The sequence below is a fragment of the Cherax quadricarinatus genome, chromosome 85 (assembly GCF_038502225.1).
Source record: "Cherax quadricarinatus isolate ZL_2023a chromosome 85, ASM3850222v1, whole genome shotgun sequence".
NCBI lineage: Eukaryota > Metazoa > Arthropoda > Malacostraca > Decapoda > Parastacidae > Cherax > Cherax quadricarinatus.
In genome coordinates this window covers 8,600,505-8,617,245 of record NC_091376.1, presented here as the reverse complement: position 1 = coordinate 8,617,245, position 16,741 = coordinate 8,600,505, and the positions used below count along the sequence as shown (strand labels likewise).

Here is a 16,741-nt window from a genome sequence, read left to right as displayed (position 1 = left end):
TGGAATCTCAGGAATTTGGATGATGATGCAAGTGTTCTGTGGACAGATGTGCCAAATGCACATTGACCCTTTGAACACTTACTACATGTGTATTGCCCCAGCTTTCTTTTTAAAAGAGGCAATTTCCCACCAAGGTAGAGTAACCCAAAGAAGGAAACATTCACTGGCTGTCTTACCTAAGTGCATAAGTATAACATCCTCACCCCTCCTTCAGAGTTTTCCTGAATACCTTCATAAACATTACCATACTCAAGTTCCACAATAGTCACATGCTACTGATATGCAAGATATGCCTGATACTGTATGTACAATACAGTATGTATCACCATGTAAAAAATATTATAATCAAAACCAAACACTAAACCCACTAGGTGATTAGGGTCATACAATGCTGCAGACATGTAAAATATAGAAAAACAATCATGACTACAAGGGATAGTGCAGCATTTAAATTTGTGAATCTCACTATATAAGATGCTAACTTGGATTATTTGGTTACAGTTCCCTAAAATTTTCAGAGAAAAAGGCAATATTTACCGCTTTCTTAAACGCATCACCAATGGTATCAATGATGATCCATTTTGCAGGTCGTGGTATCTTAGGTGGCGGTGGAGGTACATCTTTCTCTGTAGAAATATTGTTAGTCAGGGACTTCTGTTCCACTCTGCCAAGAAGTATATCTTCATCTATTTCAGTGGTTTCATTATGTAATTTAGTTATGTGTGGGTGCACAATCTTCTTCATCAGAAGTTGTTTGCCTCTCTGATCTTCATGATACACATCCTGCAGAGAAATGAAAAATCTTATTATGTACTATGGGCTCCAATTTTTTTTTTTAAATATATTGGCTGTCTCCGTTACCAATGTAACTTGTTCAGTTATCAAAACTTTGCAGTCCAGTCCCTGGACCCATTATGTGCCTCTGTAATCATTTGATTACACCCATATGATAGGTATGGGGGTGCATAATAAAGATATTAAACTGGCCATCTCTCACTAAGGATGGATGACCCAAAGAAAAAAAAGAGCATATTTACTATCAATCATTCAAGTTACTAAAATTACTTTCAGCTTTAAGCCTGAGATTATACAGCACCTAGAGAATGAAGGGAAATCAGGTCTGATCCAAGGAAAGGAAAGTTAATTCAAATTCCTTACCAGCATCAAGGAATCACTCTGAATGGGTCTAATCACAAACTTTTTTTTTTTTTTTTTTTTAACAAGTCAGCCATCTCATTATATTCAAGGTAATGTGCTCAATCCATCGAGGTATCATGACTAGAAAAATAAGACAAAAGCAAAATGACACAAACCTACCTAACCCCACCCCAAACAAAAACACACAAAACACACACACACAAGCGCGCACACACACAAAAAAAAAAAACTGGCAGGGAAGCCAGTTAATGAGATAATGGAATATGTAGCAACAATGTGCAAGGAGGCTGAGGAGAGGTTTGTACCCAAGGGTAACAGGAATAATGAAAAAGCCAGGATGAGCCCATAGTTCACCCAAAGGTGCAGGGAGGTAAAAATCCAAGTGTGCTAGTGAATGGAAGAAATATAGAAAGCAAAGGACCCAGGAGAATAAGGAAAGCAGTCGTAGAGCCAGATATGAATATGCACAGATAAGAAGGGAGGCCCAACGACAATATGAAAACGACATAGCAGCGAAAGACAAATCTGACCCGAAGCTGTTACACAGCCGCATCAGGAGGAAAACATCTGTCAAGGACCAGGTAATCAGGCTAAGGAAGGAAGGAGGAGAGACAACAAGAAATGACAGTATGTGAGGAACTCAACAAGAGATTCAAAGAAGTGTTCACAGAGGAGACAGAAGGGGCTCCAGAAAGACGGAGAGGTGGGGCACACCACTAAGTGCTGGACACCGTACACACAACTGAGGAAGAAGTGAAGAGGCTTCTGAGTGAGATAGATACCTCAAAAGCAATGGGGCCGGATAACATCTCTCCATGGGTCCTGAGAGAGGGAGCAGAGGCGCTATGTGTACCCCTAACAACAATATTCAATACATCTATCGAAACAGGGAAATTGCCTGAGGCATGGAAGACAGCAAATGTAGTCTCAATCTTTAAAAAAGGAGAGACATGAAGCACTAACTACAGACCAGTGTCACTGACATGTATAGTATGCAAAGTCATGGAGAAGATTATCAGAAGAGTGGTGGAACACCTAGAAAGGAATGATCTCATCAACAGCAGCCAACATGGTTTCAGGGACGGGAAATCCTGTGTCACAAACCTACTGGAGTTCTATGGCATGGTGACAGCAGTAAGACAGAAAGAGGGGTGGGTGGACTGCATTTTCTTGGACTGCAAGAAAGCGTTTGATACAGTTCCACACAAGAGATTAGTGCGAAAACTGGAGGACCAAGCAGGGATAACAGGGAAGGCACTACAATGGATCAGGGAATACTTGTCAGGAAGACAGCAGCGAGTCATGGTACGTGGCGAGGTGTCAGAGTGGGCATCTGTGACCAGCGGGGTCCCACAGGGGTCAGTCCTAGGACCAGTGCTATTTCTGGTATTTGTGAACGACATGACTGAAGGAATAGACTCCGAAGTGTCCCTGTTTGCAGATGATGTGAAGTTGATGAGAAGAATTCATTCAGACGAAGACCAGGCAGAACTACAAAGGGATCTGGACAGGCTGCAGACCTGGTCCAGCAATTGGCTCCTGGAGTGAACTCCAGGAGCCAATTGCTGAACCACCAAGTGCAAAGTCATGAAGATTGGGGAAGGGCAAAGAAGACCGCAGACGGAGTACAGTCTAGGGGGGCCAGAGACTACAACCCTCGCTCAAGGAAAAAGATCTTGGGGTGAGTATAACACCAGGCACATCTCCTGAAGTGCACATCAACCAAATAACTGCTGCAGCATATGGGCACCTAGCAAACCTCAGAACAGCATTCTGACATCTTAATAAGGAATCGTTCAGGACCCTGTACACCGCGTACGTTAGGCCCATATTGGAGTATGCAGCACCAGTTTGGAACCCACACCTAGCCAAGCATGTAAAGAAACTAGAGAAAATGCAAAAGTTTGCAACAAGACTAGTCCCAGAGCTAAGAGGTATGTCCTACGAGGAGAGGTTAAGGGAAACCAACCTGACGACACTGGAGGACAGGAGAGATAGAGGGGACATGATAACAACATACAAAATACTGAGAGGAATTGACAAGGTGGACAAAGACAGGATGTTCCAGAGATGGGACACAGCAACAAGGGGACACAGTTGGAAGTTGAAGACACAGATGACTCACAGGGATGTTAGGAAGTATTTCTTCAGCCACAGAGTAGTCAGGAAGTGGAATAGTTTTGGAAGCTATGTAGTGGAGGCAGGATCCATACATAGCTTTAAGCAGAGGTATGATAAAGCTCACGGTTCAAGGAGAGTGACCTAGTAGCAACCAGTGAAGAGGCGGGGCCAGGAGCTTGGACTCGACCCCTGCAACCTCCACTAGGCAAGTACAACTAGGTGAGTACACACACACATACCTCCACCTACATACATATACACACACACACACACACAGTACATGACCAGACCTTCAGCAGTCGTTGCCGAGCTTCCTTGTTTTCACCAATCACCGAGATGTTTAAGACGTTGTGAAAGAAGATAGTCTTAAGGCCAGGATGTTTCTTGCCTGTCTTGGGGTTACACACCTGCAGAAAACAATTATCATCATACCAGACTGACTCTGGGAAAGAGCTAAACCTATAAAGATTGGGTATGAGAAAGATTATCATTCTTATTATATTTATAGGGAAGCACTGAACTGCTAGGAAGTTGTACAGTGCCTGGAAAATGGGAGGTAATCTGGTTTGATCCAGGGGAAAGAGAGGTCCAAGTCCTTGAACCAAGAGCCCTTCACTTAATACTAATGTGGCTACTTCACATTAATATTAAGATAAAATAAAGATTTGTCAAAAAGTTAACAACTCTCATCTTCTCTAGACTTAAGTAGTTATTATGTACTAGGATAAGTCTGCCTGAAATACCCTGGCATGATGGTGTTTTTTTTTTTTTTTGTACTTAACAAATCAAAATTGTAAATACAAATTGCAACCTTGCAAAGAAATAAAATCTTTATCTTTAACCTTCAGATGTCATCTCCAGATGACTGCACGAATATGACTTCTATACCCTCAGGCATCCTTGTCCTCATAGGATATGTGCAAATTCCAGTTAAATTAAAAATAATTTTCTTGGTAGAGAATTTGAAATAAATACAACAAAAGAAAATCAAGACATTTAAAGTGCTAGTTTATTATGGGATATTGGTCTCCGAGAACTAGAGAATGCTTTTCATTCATCTAAAATCTTTCAATGCTGGTGTAGCTTACTGAACTGAAGCTTGTAATTGGGTTTTAGGATGTGTACGAGCCAATTTGGTAGCGCATGTAGCTCACACACTGATAATTCCTCGATGTGACATGGCAACACTTGAGACATTCCATGGCACTCATATAAGAGTCTGGTTTTAGGCTATGCAAGATAACCTCTACTATAAACAAGCCTAAATTTAATAAGCTGCCTCTATTATTTATCGAACGCCTCTAAGGTCCATGGTTCAACTCCCGGTACAGGGGAAAACATTGGGGCGTGTTTTCTTAACCCTTAAACTGTCCAAACGTAGATTACATTTTTTCAACATTTGAAAATATGTAAAAAAAGTAGATCTTTTATGTTTTTTACATTTGAAAACGTGTAAAAGAAACTTTGATCTACTTTATTTTTGTTATATTTGAAAATATGTAAAAAAAACGTAGATCTACTTTTGGAGCACTACGCATGTGGACGTAAATTTGTTTGGACAGTTCAAGGGTTAAGAAACTGCTGTCCCTGTTCACCTAACAGTAAGTGGGTACTTGGGTGTTAGTTGACTGGCCTAGTTCACATCCTGGGAACAAAACTAACTTAAATTCCCAAAATACTCTGCATAACCAGGTGCTTTCTATATAGTATGTCACTGATGTCACATAGGTCTGTACAAGTTGTATCGTGTATGTAGATATAAATACAGTAGACCCCGAGTTTCGTGATTAATCCGTTCCAGAGAGCCTGCCGAAAGTCGAAATTCATGAAACTAAACCATTTTCCCCCATAAGAAATAATGGAAATAAAATTAATCCGTTCCAGACACCCAAAAATATTAAAATAATTTTTTTTTTTCAAATTAAATAAAGATTTATATACTGAAATCAATGAGAAATCAAGTACACGAATATAAAAAATAATAACATTACACTTACCTTTACTGAAGACTTCTGGGTGGATGGAAGATGGGAGGAGGGGATAGGAGGAAGGTGTACACTATTGTTTGGAAGGAGAATCTCCTCCTGTTACAAAAAATGCGATTCTAAAAAGCTTAGAGATCTCCAGCGAATACTAGAAAGGACTGCCCTTCTAGCATCCAGCCTGTTACTGGGTTTTCGTAACAATTAGTCAGTATCCTGGTCCAATTATCCATTAGAATTCAATAAGAATTATTAGTGCTTCAGGATTACAACTGGTAGGCTACTAACTAGAGAAATTAAAATTTAATAAATTTATTAATAATTAAGTTGTCTAGGCGTATATCAAATTAAATTAAATCAATATCAACAAAATAAGAATAATCACTTCTCTCGTGTACAGTATTAGTGTGCTGAAAGCACATATCACATTTATAAGTCTAAAGTACCATCTGGTACATTAATATTTAATAATACAATATACAAATAAGTTTGTGTGTATGTGTGTAAGTGCTCTAAGCAGTTCGCTATGTCTCACGACTCGACTAGACTTAAACAAGTGACTGACAAAGTCCTCTCATAAAATAAGTTCTTGACCGACTGGCAATCAGAACAGTCTGCTTGAACAATAAAAAGAATGCTAAGCCCAATAGCAATATAACAAGCAACTGCGACACAATCAGGATCAAGGAGATAATATAACGACACTAAGTAGGGACCATCAGCAGATCCTCCACAAAAGTCACAAAACTCCCATACTACTGAATCTAAGTTCAGCATAAGAAAATCCCCGACTGTGACAATACACAGATACCAGTACAAATTAGGTCAGAAGCTACAGCTCAGGACCTGAGTTGCTCAGGGTATCTAGGCGACACACAACCTCAGTACAACGTCAAAAATCACTAAGTCTATACAATGTTCTGTGAACAGAGTCCCACAGAACCAACAATAAAGCTACAGAGACGATCTTCCAACAAGGGCCAATAAGGGAGAGTTAGGCACTTGTCAGGAATACGTCCAATCACCAAGAGAGTCTAGACCAGACTGAATACTTCAGGCGAGGTGAGATCACCCTCCCCTCGATCACGTGAAGTTGCTGCCTAGCAACAGAAGCTGGCAGAGTAACGAGCAAAGAGCGATAATTACAGTAGTTAGACAATCAAGACTTGAACTATGAGCACATAATATGTTACATCCTACCTAACAAAGGTAACTAAGACAAATAATAATATAAAGCAATATATTCACGATTTAGCTATTATCGCAAATATAAGCAATATAAAATTACATGAAAAGGTAATATACATTATATACATAATATACATCATATACATTGTGACCCATTCAGGGGATGCAACCCCCCCCCCCCAACACGACAAACGGTCGCACTAGGAGTTGCGTTAATGTCTTTCACATTATTACTGATTACTCATCTCACAATATTACTTTAATATTGAGATCTAGAGTCACTCTTGTGCCAAGCATTTCTATAATTTCACAGTGTCTATATCACTAAGTTATGCCCCTAGTACTAGGGCAGTACACAGTATCGTATCTCTGCATACTCGTGGTTATGTACATTAGTGTAGAGACAGGATAGCGTAGACAAGCATGACACGTTGAGGCTCGATCATAGTAGTGGAGACTGCATATGAACAAGAGTCTAGTGCGATAGACAGGAGATGGCATTCCACTCTTAGGTAGTGGTTGTGGAATGCTATGCAGTATGGACATCTGAGTATGAAACAACTTAAAGTGTGTAGTGAGGGGGGGGGGGTCTGCGGCAGCAGTGTGTTCTGCCACGCAGTAACATCGCCCACACAACACTACCCACTCAACACTCAGCTTCTGTCTCCAACTGTTTCCTCACACACATATCACTACTGTGAATATATAAATATAATAATTAGACATGAGTATATATAATTAACATGGGCTGGAGAGATTACGTTACTTTACTGAATTTGACATATCAAGTAACAAAAGGTATTTGGGCATAAAATTACGTTAATTTAATGTAACTGATAATTATTAAGGACGTGACAGAGTGTCAGCAATTACATTACAATGACCACTTATGTGTTTTATACTAATAGAATAAGGTTGGATTCTGAGGGCCCACCTCATGATCCTAGCATTTTTACTCTTCACAGTGTTTATGTAGGTGAGAGGATTGTGGTCTGAAAAAAACGTTAATTTTAAATGGGGAAGTGCCCAAATACACGTCAAAACGTTCCAAGGACACCACAAGAGCTAGAGCCTCTTTCTCAATAGTGGCATAATTTTTCTGGTGTCATTTAAGCTTAGATGAATAGTAACATATAGGATGGAGAATGTCAGTGGATGTTGACTGTTGGAGCAGCACAGTGCCCACTGCATAACCACTCGCATTTATATGCAAAAAGAAGGGAAGATTGAAATTAGGACTCTTCAACACAGGAGCAGAGGAAAGCAAGCACTTCAACCTTTTGAACGAGTCTGAACAATCTCTAGTCCAGATGAACTGAACTTTGCTACTAGTAAGCTCAGTCAGAGGAGCTGCAATCTGAGAAAAGTTTGGACAGAACCTGCGATAATATCCTGCCATACCCAGGAATCTCTGTACTCCCTTCCTATCCTGTGGCACTGGAAATTCAGAAATTGCACGAACCTTAGCCTCAACAGGAGCAACCTCACCTTGGCTGATATAAAAGCCTAGATAGGTAATCTTGGCTTGACCAAAACTACATTTAGCTAAGTTAACAGTGAAGTTGTAGTGCGCCAGTCTCTCAAACAATGCTCTGAGATGCATCAAGTGCTGTTCCCACTTGTCACTGTACACCACTAAGTCGTCAAGGTAGGCTTCTACTCCCTCTAAGTTGTGGGTCAACTCGTTCATTATACGTTGGAATGAAGAAGCCGCGTTACATAGGCCGAAGGGGGTGACGAGGTAGTTAAACAATCCATCTTGAACAGTAAAAGCAGATATTTCTTGAGCACGTTCAGTAAGCGGGACTTGATAATAGCCTCGTAAGAGATCTAAATGGCTGACAAACTGCGCTCCTGACACACGGTCAATAAGGTCGTCAATGCGAGGTAGAGGATAACCATCAGGCAAGGTGACAGAGTTCACTTTTCTGTAATCAGTGCACATCCTGAAACTACCGTCAGGTTTAGGCACTAAAATACATGGAGATGCCCATGGACTTTTACTGCTCTCAATAAGTCCGTGAGGTAACAGAAAATCAACCTCTTCTCTCAATGCTTTATGCTTTGTTGGACTCATCCTATATGGTGATTGCTTAATGGGTGATGCTCCCTGTACATCAGCGTCATGTACACCCAGAGTACAACGTTTAGGAACATCACTGAACAATTCAGGGAAATGCAAAATCATGTTTTTAATATCACCAGCTTTATCAATCCCAAGGTTACTAAGAAAATCGTCTAGTGATTGTAGGGTCACTGAATTTTCTAAACGCACCTCTATACCTCTTGAGATGTCAGGTAAACTGACGTCTTCTTCCTCTGTCCTAGGAAGAATAGATGTAGTAGGTAGAGGACTAGCGTAGTATGTCTTAAGTTGGTTAACATGGTACACATGATTAGATTTCTTTTTCCCAGGTGTACGTACCAAATAGTTTACATCGCTAAGCCTTTTCACTACTTCCAGGGGACCATCATACCTGGCTTGTAGAGCATGCCCTGGTACTAATTTCCGAGCCATCACCTTATCTCCTGCTTTAAAAGAGCAAGAGACAGCACGCTTGTCATAATGTTTCATTCTAGCTTGGGCTGAAACTAGGTTTTTCGAAGCTAGCTCTCTAGCGGCTGTCAAATGTTGCTGCATTAATGAAGGTGAAGTGCTCAATGATGGATTTGATTTTCCTGTCCACACGTCTTAACACTGCGAGAGGACCACGCACTTAGTGTCCAAATATTAATTCAAATGGACTAAACCCGAGACTTTCTTGCTCACTTTCTCTCATAGCGAACAGAAGAAAAGGTATACCCTCATCCCAGTCTCTAGAAAAATGTTCACAATAAGCTCTCATCATGGACTTCAATGTCTGATGAAATCTCTCTAGAGCACCTTGTGACTGTGGATGATAACTGGTTAAAAGTACAGACTTTATTCCTAGGTGGGATAATGCTTCTCGAAAGATCTTAGAAGTGAAATTAGATCCCTGATCTGATTGTATCTCTTGTGGCAATCCAACCTGGGAGAAAAATTTCATCAGCGCTCTCACAATAGCACGAGCATTAATTTTTCTCATAGGAATAGCTTCGGGATAGGGTGTTGCAGCGTCCATAATAGTAAATAAGTATTGGTTTCCTAGTTTGGTTCTAGGCAAAGGACCAACACAATCAATAATAAGACGTGAGAATGGTTCACCATCCACGGTGATAGGAATGAGAGGCGCAGGTGGAGGTGTGTGTGCTGGCTTGCCTGTCACTTGACACACGTGGCAACATCGCACATGATCAGCTACTGTTTCCTTCATCTTTGGCCAAGTAAAATGTTTTGCCAGTTTACCGAGTGTCTTCTTGACACCCAAATGTCCTCCAATGGGACTATTGTGAGCAAAATCAATGGCCTGTTCACGAAATGTAACTGGTAACACTACGAGATGCTTGACTGTGGTGGAAACACTATCAGCTGACAACTTACATGTATTTTCTCCATGAGTACACCGTTACTATAATAGTAACAATTATCGAGATCCTTTGCTTCACTCTCAGTAACTGCTATATCTTTCAGTCTTTCCAGTGACTGATCAACAAACTGATACTTGATTAAATCATGAGTTAGAAATTTAACGTCAGTTGTGTCCTGACTAGGTTGATGACCGGGGGGAGTCGATGTTAATGACCCTGGGCACAGAGCGTCACTAAACAACATATTCAAGCCCAAATCATTGTCATCAACTAACTCAACAGGAGACAAGGATGGTTCTTGTATCTTTGACATAGCTCTAGTAATTGCGCTGAGAGGAAATAAAATAGGCTTCTCTCTACAAGCTTCAATGGTATAATTATCATCAGTGTTATTATCAATCACAAGTGGTTCCTTACATATACCAGCATGAAGGATATCGTTCCCTATCAACAAGTCCACTGACCTAATGGGAAATACACCACTGGATATACCCACTGAAATATAACCAGTATAATAGCTTGTTTCAATGTAAACTTTGTGCAGAGGTACTTTTATAACAGCCCCACCATAGGCTTCTAACAATACATCTATCTTGCAATAGGTATCATCAGTTATGGGCAGTACATCTTCTCTTAATAACGTGAGATAACTGCCAGTGTCTCTGAAAGTAATTATCTCAGTTAGATGTGATTCGTCAAATCCTACTTTACCTCTCGAAAAGTAAGGACTCATCGCTGAACGAATTTTTTCATCAGATACACTTTCTGACGCTAGTCATCTGTTCTGAGTAATATTATCTAAAACAGTAGGATCAGAGGTATTACTAGGATTTTGGTGCCTTTGTTGCTCGGAAGAGGATACGACTTGTGTGGGGGCGCCAGCCGCACGACTGCTTCTCGTATCTCTTTCTAACTCATAGCAATACGCTCTAGCATGTCCTTTTCTGTTACAATAGGTACATTTAACTTTCTTCCTCTCGATATCAGATTTCTGTCTAACCACAGAGACAGTTTCAGGATTGCGAGTTTTCCTGGTAAAGGTACGAGAAGTTACAGTAGCAGGTACATCAGGCGGGCACTGAGCAGCTGATTTAGGTTGCCAACTTCTAAGACAATAGTTACCTTGTTTCTCTGTGTTTTAGCACATACAAGTTTGTGAGAAATCTCGTAATTGTCTGCTAATGCTGCAGTTTCCAGAATATCCGAGGTAGTATGATCGATCAGATATTCTTGTATGTCTGCAGACATACAGTTGTTAAACTCTTCGTGAAGTAACAGCTGAACTAGAGTGTCGTAATTGTTGCACTTGGCAGACCTACACCATCTCTCAACTGCAACTTTTTTCTCACGAGCAAACTCTACACAAGTTTGATCTTGCCGTCGTTGTAACATATGAAATGCACACTGATAACTTACAGGCAACAAGTTATATGTCTCTAGAATAGCTTGCGTGACAGCGTCATAACGAATGTACTTGGCAAATGGTAAGCAGCAGTACAAGTTCGAGCTCTTCCTGTCAAAGCTGTGTGCAACAAGGTAGCCCAGTGCTTATGTGGCCAGTTCACAGCATGTGCCTGGTTCTCAAACACATCAAAATAGGTGTCTAGGTCACTCTCAAAAAACTTAGGAACCATTGATGCAGCTTTCTGCACATTAAATGTGTCCTGTGATCTATCAGTCTGTTGTCTTCCAATACGAATATTTTCTCTCTGGAAATCTTCGTTCAATTTCCTCTGTGCCTCTATTTGTGCAGTCTGAAACATTATGAGGCGTTCAATCCTCTCAAACTGTTCCTGAGAGATAGGACCAGTAGGTAATGGAGGAGTGGGGAAATTAATGAATGAGTCTGGATGGTCCTTAGGTCGGGCACCTCGTTCAGCCGTCCCTAGAGAGTCTAGATCTGGTCTAGGGTAAGTAGATACAGGTGAAGCATACACGGTACTAGTATGAGGCTGAGTCATACTACCAGCTATACTCTGTACTATTATGTCAGTGAGGCGGGAAGGCGTGAGCGAGAACAAAATTTCACTAGGCTCAGACACTTCTGCCATAGTTACTCTTTCTTCTAAGTAATCAAATAGTCATACTTCCTAATTGTGACACTAGGCTTTCTGAATCTGAATCATAATCAGACATCTCTGTATGAGCAGGAAACAATATATCTTTAATTAACGCTCTGACAGTTTCTGCGGTGTAATTCCTGTTATACGTCACACCGAGATATTTGGCTACTAGCCAACACGTCTGAAGTTTTAATGTACTCAACTCAAAGTCAGAGTATCAATTAACTATTTCACTATGGCATACATCTGGAAAATAAATGTACTACGAGAGAGTGATTATGGGAAACTATAATCCTAATAGGAATTTTAGTGTTGGTTGTCTTAGAGCTAGAGCTCAAACAGTATTTCCATCTCCTTGGATCAAGAGACTTAGTCAAGTACATACATCCATCTAGTATGTTGTACAAGACAAAACTCAAAGTCTTCAGATTAGGAAAGTACTCAAAGTGTTTGATCATAGAGTTACTAGTATGTCAAACTGGACAATTTTTCCAACACTTTGGATCAAGAGCATCCCAGACAGGCCCCCATTTGTTACAAAAACGCGATTCTAAAAAGCTTAGAGATCTCCAGTGAATACTAGAAAGGACTGCCCTTCTAGCATCCAGCCTGTTACTGGGTTTTCGTAACAATTAGTCAGTATCCTGGTCCAATTATCCATTAGAATTCAATAAGAATTATTAGTGCTTCAGGATTACAACTGGTAGGCTACTAACTAGAGAAATTAAAATTTAATAAATTTATTAATAATTAAGTTGTCTAGGCATATATCAAATTAAATTAAATCAATATCAACAAAATAAGACTAATCACTTCTCTCGTGTACAGTATTATTGTGCTGAAAGCACATATCACATTTATAAGTCTAAAGTACCATCTGGTACATTAACATTTAATAATACAATATACAAATAAGTTTGTGTGTGTGTGTGTGTGTAAGTGCTCTAAGTAGTTCGCTATGTCTCACGACTCGACTAGACTTAAACAAGCGACTGACAAAGTCCTCTCATAAACTAAGTTCTTGACCGACTGGCAATCAGAACAGTCTTCTTGAACAATAAAAAGAATGCTAAGCCCAATAGCAATATAACAAGCAACTGCGACACAATCAGGATCAAGGAGATAATATAACGACACTAAGTAGGGACCATCAGCAGATCCTCCACAAAAGTCACAAAACTCCCATACTACTGAATCTAAGTTCAGCATAAGAAAATCCCCGACTGTGACAATACACAGATACCAGTACAAATTAGGTCAGAAGCTACAGCTCAGGACCTGAGTTACTCAGAGTGTCTAGGCGACACACAACCTCAGTACAATGTCGAAAATCACCAAGTCTATACAATGTTCTGTGAAATGAGTCCCACAGAACCAACAATAAAGCTACAGAGACGATCTGCCAATAAGGGAGAGTTAGGCACTTGTCAGGAATACGTCCAACCACCAAGAGAGTCTAGACCAGACTGAATACTTTGGGCGAGGCGAGATCACCCCCCCTCGATCACGTGATAGCTCCGTGGACAGTTGCTGCCTAGCAACAGAAGTCGGCAGAGTAATGAGCAAGAGCGATAATTACAGTAGTTAGACAATCAAGACTGTTCATGAACTATGAGCACATAATATGTTACATCCTACCTAACAAAAGTAACTAAGACAAATAATAATATGAAGCAATATATTCACGATTTAGCTATTATCGCAAATATAAGCAATATAAAATTACTACATGGAAAGGTAATATACATTATATACATAATAATATACATCATATACATTGTGACCCATTCAGGGGTTGCAACACCTTCCATTAGGACTTTAGGTAGCAAGTCCTTATCTGGGGTTACTTCCCTTCTTTTAATGTCACTGGGAACAACTTGAGTCACTGGACCGCTGTCGCACAAAATATCTGTCCAGAGAGGTCTTTTTCTGGCATTTCTTTAAGATTTTCCTGAAGTGGGACACAACACTGTCATTGTACATGTTGCAGATATAGCGTGTTTCAGCTTGGTCAGGGTGATACTTTTCAACAAAACTTTGCAACTCATTCCACTTGGCACAAATCTCCTTAATCTTTGAGAAGGCACCTCATCCACTCCCTCTTCCTCCTCTGAAGCAAGTTCCTCGGCTGTGGTTTGATGATGTTCCAGTTGAAGCTCTTGGAGTTCGTCAGTGGTTAGCTCTTCCCTGTGGTCCTCCACCAACTCTTCCACATCCCCGTCACTCACCTCCAACCCCATGGACTTGCCCAATGCCACAACACCTTCCACAACAGGCAGAGGGTCGGCAGGGACAGGGTCTGCCTCAAACCCTTCAAAATCCCTCTGGATCGTGTTCCTCACTTTATTTACCAAAGGGCTTGCACTAGCTTTCCTTGGGTCCATGATGACTGATTTAGCAGTTGCAAGCACAAAAAAAACAATGGATTATTATGAAATGTATTGTATGAACCCATGGGGTGAGGGTCACGTGTTGGTAAACAATGGCACACTGAGTGCGAATGGTGTGGGAAACTGGCTTGGTGTGCGTGGTGATGCGCGGACGGGTACCGGACGGTCGCCGAAACACGAGTCTAATCACGAAACTCGAGGCTAAATTTTGTCAAAAAAAAAAAAAACTCGCCGAAGGTCGAATTTCACGAAAGTCAAGGCTGCCGAAACTCGGGTTCCACTGTATTATGAAATAGGCATGCCTCACTAATATGGCATTTCACTTTCAAGTGCTTCAATAATACGGTGCTTGTCAATTGCATTTATGCTTTTTTTTTCAACAGTGACGTGTACAATCAACTGACTAGCTTTTTAGGCCTAGCACTATTGCACTTAATAAACTTAGTAAACATGTTTTTTGGCTTTTATATTCACTGGCAAGTGAAAAGAAAGCCGAAATTCACTTTAAAGTGATATTTACTGGCTTTACAGCGGTGGTCTGCAACTAAACCCGCTGTATTAACGAGGTGCTCCTTCACAAAGTTTCCATGACAATTTCTGAATGCCTTTTTCTGATTGGCTTCAAATTTACAGTGTACTGCATTGTTAATTGATACCACACAAACAGCTGTCTCATAAATGACAGTATATTACCTTTCTTTCATTAAGGGGAAGCACTAAACCCAAAGGGGTTATACAATGCCTAAAGGAATGGGAGGTAATCAGTTTCGATCTAAGGAAAACAGATCTAATTCTTTGCATTGTAAGGCCCTCACATTCATTAAGGAACCTTCATTGATGACCGGGTGATAGGTATCGAGCTTGGGTAATTATAAATGAAGGAATCTCTAACTTGGTCATGAGAGATTGGGATTTTGCAAGCTAAGTTTAATCCTGTATAAGTTGTATCATGTACTTGTAGAAATAACTATTATTATTATTGCCAAGAAATTTAAGTTAGTTTATTATTTCAGTGATTTATACGGGCATTTCATTTGGCTTATTACAGTTTTGCGAGCCATGATGTATTAACACAATTACAAACCCTCACTTTTATTTTTTTGGCATAGTATAATTTCTCTGGTTTTAGGATACTGAACCCAGTATGAGAGTTTTCCAGATTATTGAACAGCTCCTTATGTTTCACTAAAGTTGTTAGCATAATGAATTTCTTTATTGCTTGTTGAACAAAGATCTACATTTTTATGCTAGTTCTCTGGGTATTAAGACCAATCTATTTTTTCATAGTCTGTTTGTCAACATTAGTCATGGATTATTCACTCCCATTGTGGTAACTCAGTGTTTTTTTTTTTAACACATCAACCATTTCACACAGGCACAGTGACCCGTAAAAGAAACACTTTCATCACTCACTCCAGCACTGATTTTTTAATGAGCAATATTTATTGTAGATGTTTTGAAATTTTGGCAAGACTACAAGGGCACAAGACTTATCATGAGCACTCTCAGTGTTAGTGATTGCTATGGTTACTTACTGATGCCTTATCCATGAGCCTGAAGGATACTTTAATTGATAATTTTATGTTGGTGACAAGGAAGGTAGGATAATAGGCTCCTCACTTAGCAATGTACTCTTTTACCGACCACTCGGACTTACGACCAGCTCTCCAACTAGCATGCAAACCTATGTATATTAAAGCTGATTTTCTCTATTCTGTTTATTACAGTATACAGTACACTACTGTATAAACATTTAAAAATAAACTAGAAATGTTATAAATGGTGCAAAGGTGACATGATAAAATATATGAAGATGGTTGACACGAGTCCTCTACCAGTATAGTATGCTCTTCGCTTAACGACCAATTCACCTACTGACCTACTATTAAGAATGGAACCCCACTGATAAGTGAGGAGAGGTTGTAATCAGTTATACTCTTGGCAATAATGCCTGCTTTTACAAGAGCTACTGTGTTGGTACAGATGTGGTCAGGTGAAGATGAAGCTGTCTCAGTAATACTCATAGGATTATTTTTTAACATGCCAGCTATCTACCACCAAGGTAGGGTTGACAAAAATGATTACCAATGGTACTAATAAGCAAAGATATGCATTTAGAAAAGCAGCTACTTGGCAAGTAATACCTGGAGTATACCTGGAGGGGGTTTCAGGGGTCAATGCCCCTGCAGCTCAGTCTGAGACCAGGCCTCATGGTGGATCAGGGTCTGATCAACCAGGCTGTTACTACTGGTCGCACGCAAACTGATGTATGAACCACAGGCCGGCTGGTCAGGTACTGACTTCAGGTGCCTGTCCAACACCTTTAAGAAACCCAGGGGTTTATTGGTAATCCCCCTTATGTATGTTGGACAGTCTTGGGGCCCCTGAC

General features: G+C 40.3%; 1 protein-coding gene across 2 annotated transcripts in view; it reads right to left on the bottom strand.

Moving 5' to 3' along the window:
- Window positions 1–16,741, bottom strand: part of LOC128703223 (piRNA biogenesis protein EXD1) — an 89,789-nt gene that overhangs the window by 53,845 nt on the left and 19,203 nt on the right. For both annotated transcript variants that reach the window (XM_070103333.1, XM_070103334.1), the window contains 2 exons: window positions 3,570–3,686; window positions 538–783 (listed from right to left, as the gene is read on the bottom strand). In XM_070103333.1, the coding sequence (XP_069959434.1) occupies window positions 538–783; window positions 3,570–3,686 (363 nt within the window). The remainder of the gene's footprint in view (window positions 1–537; window positions 784–3,569; window positions 3,687–16,741) is intronic.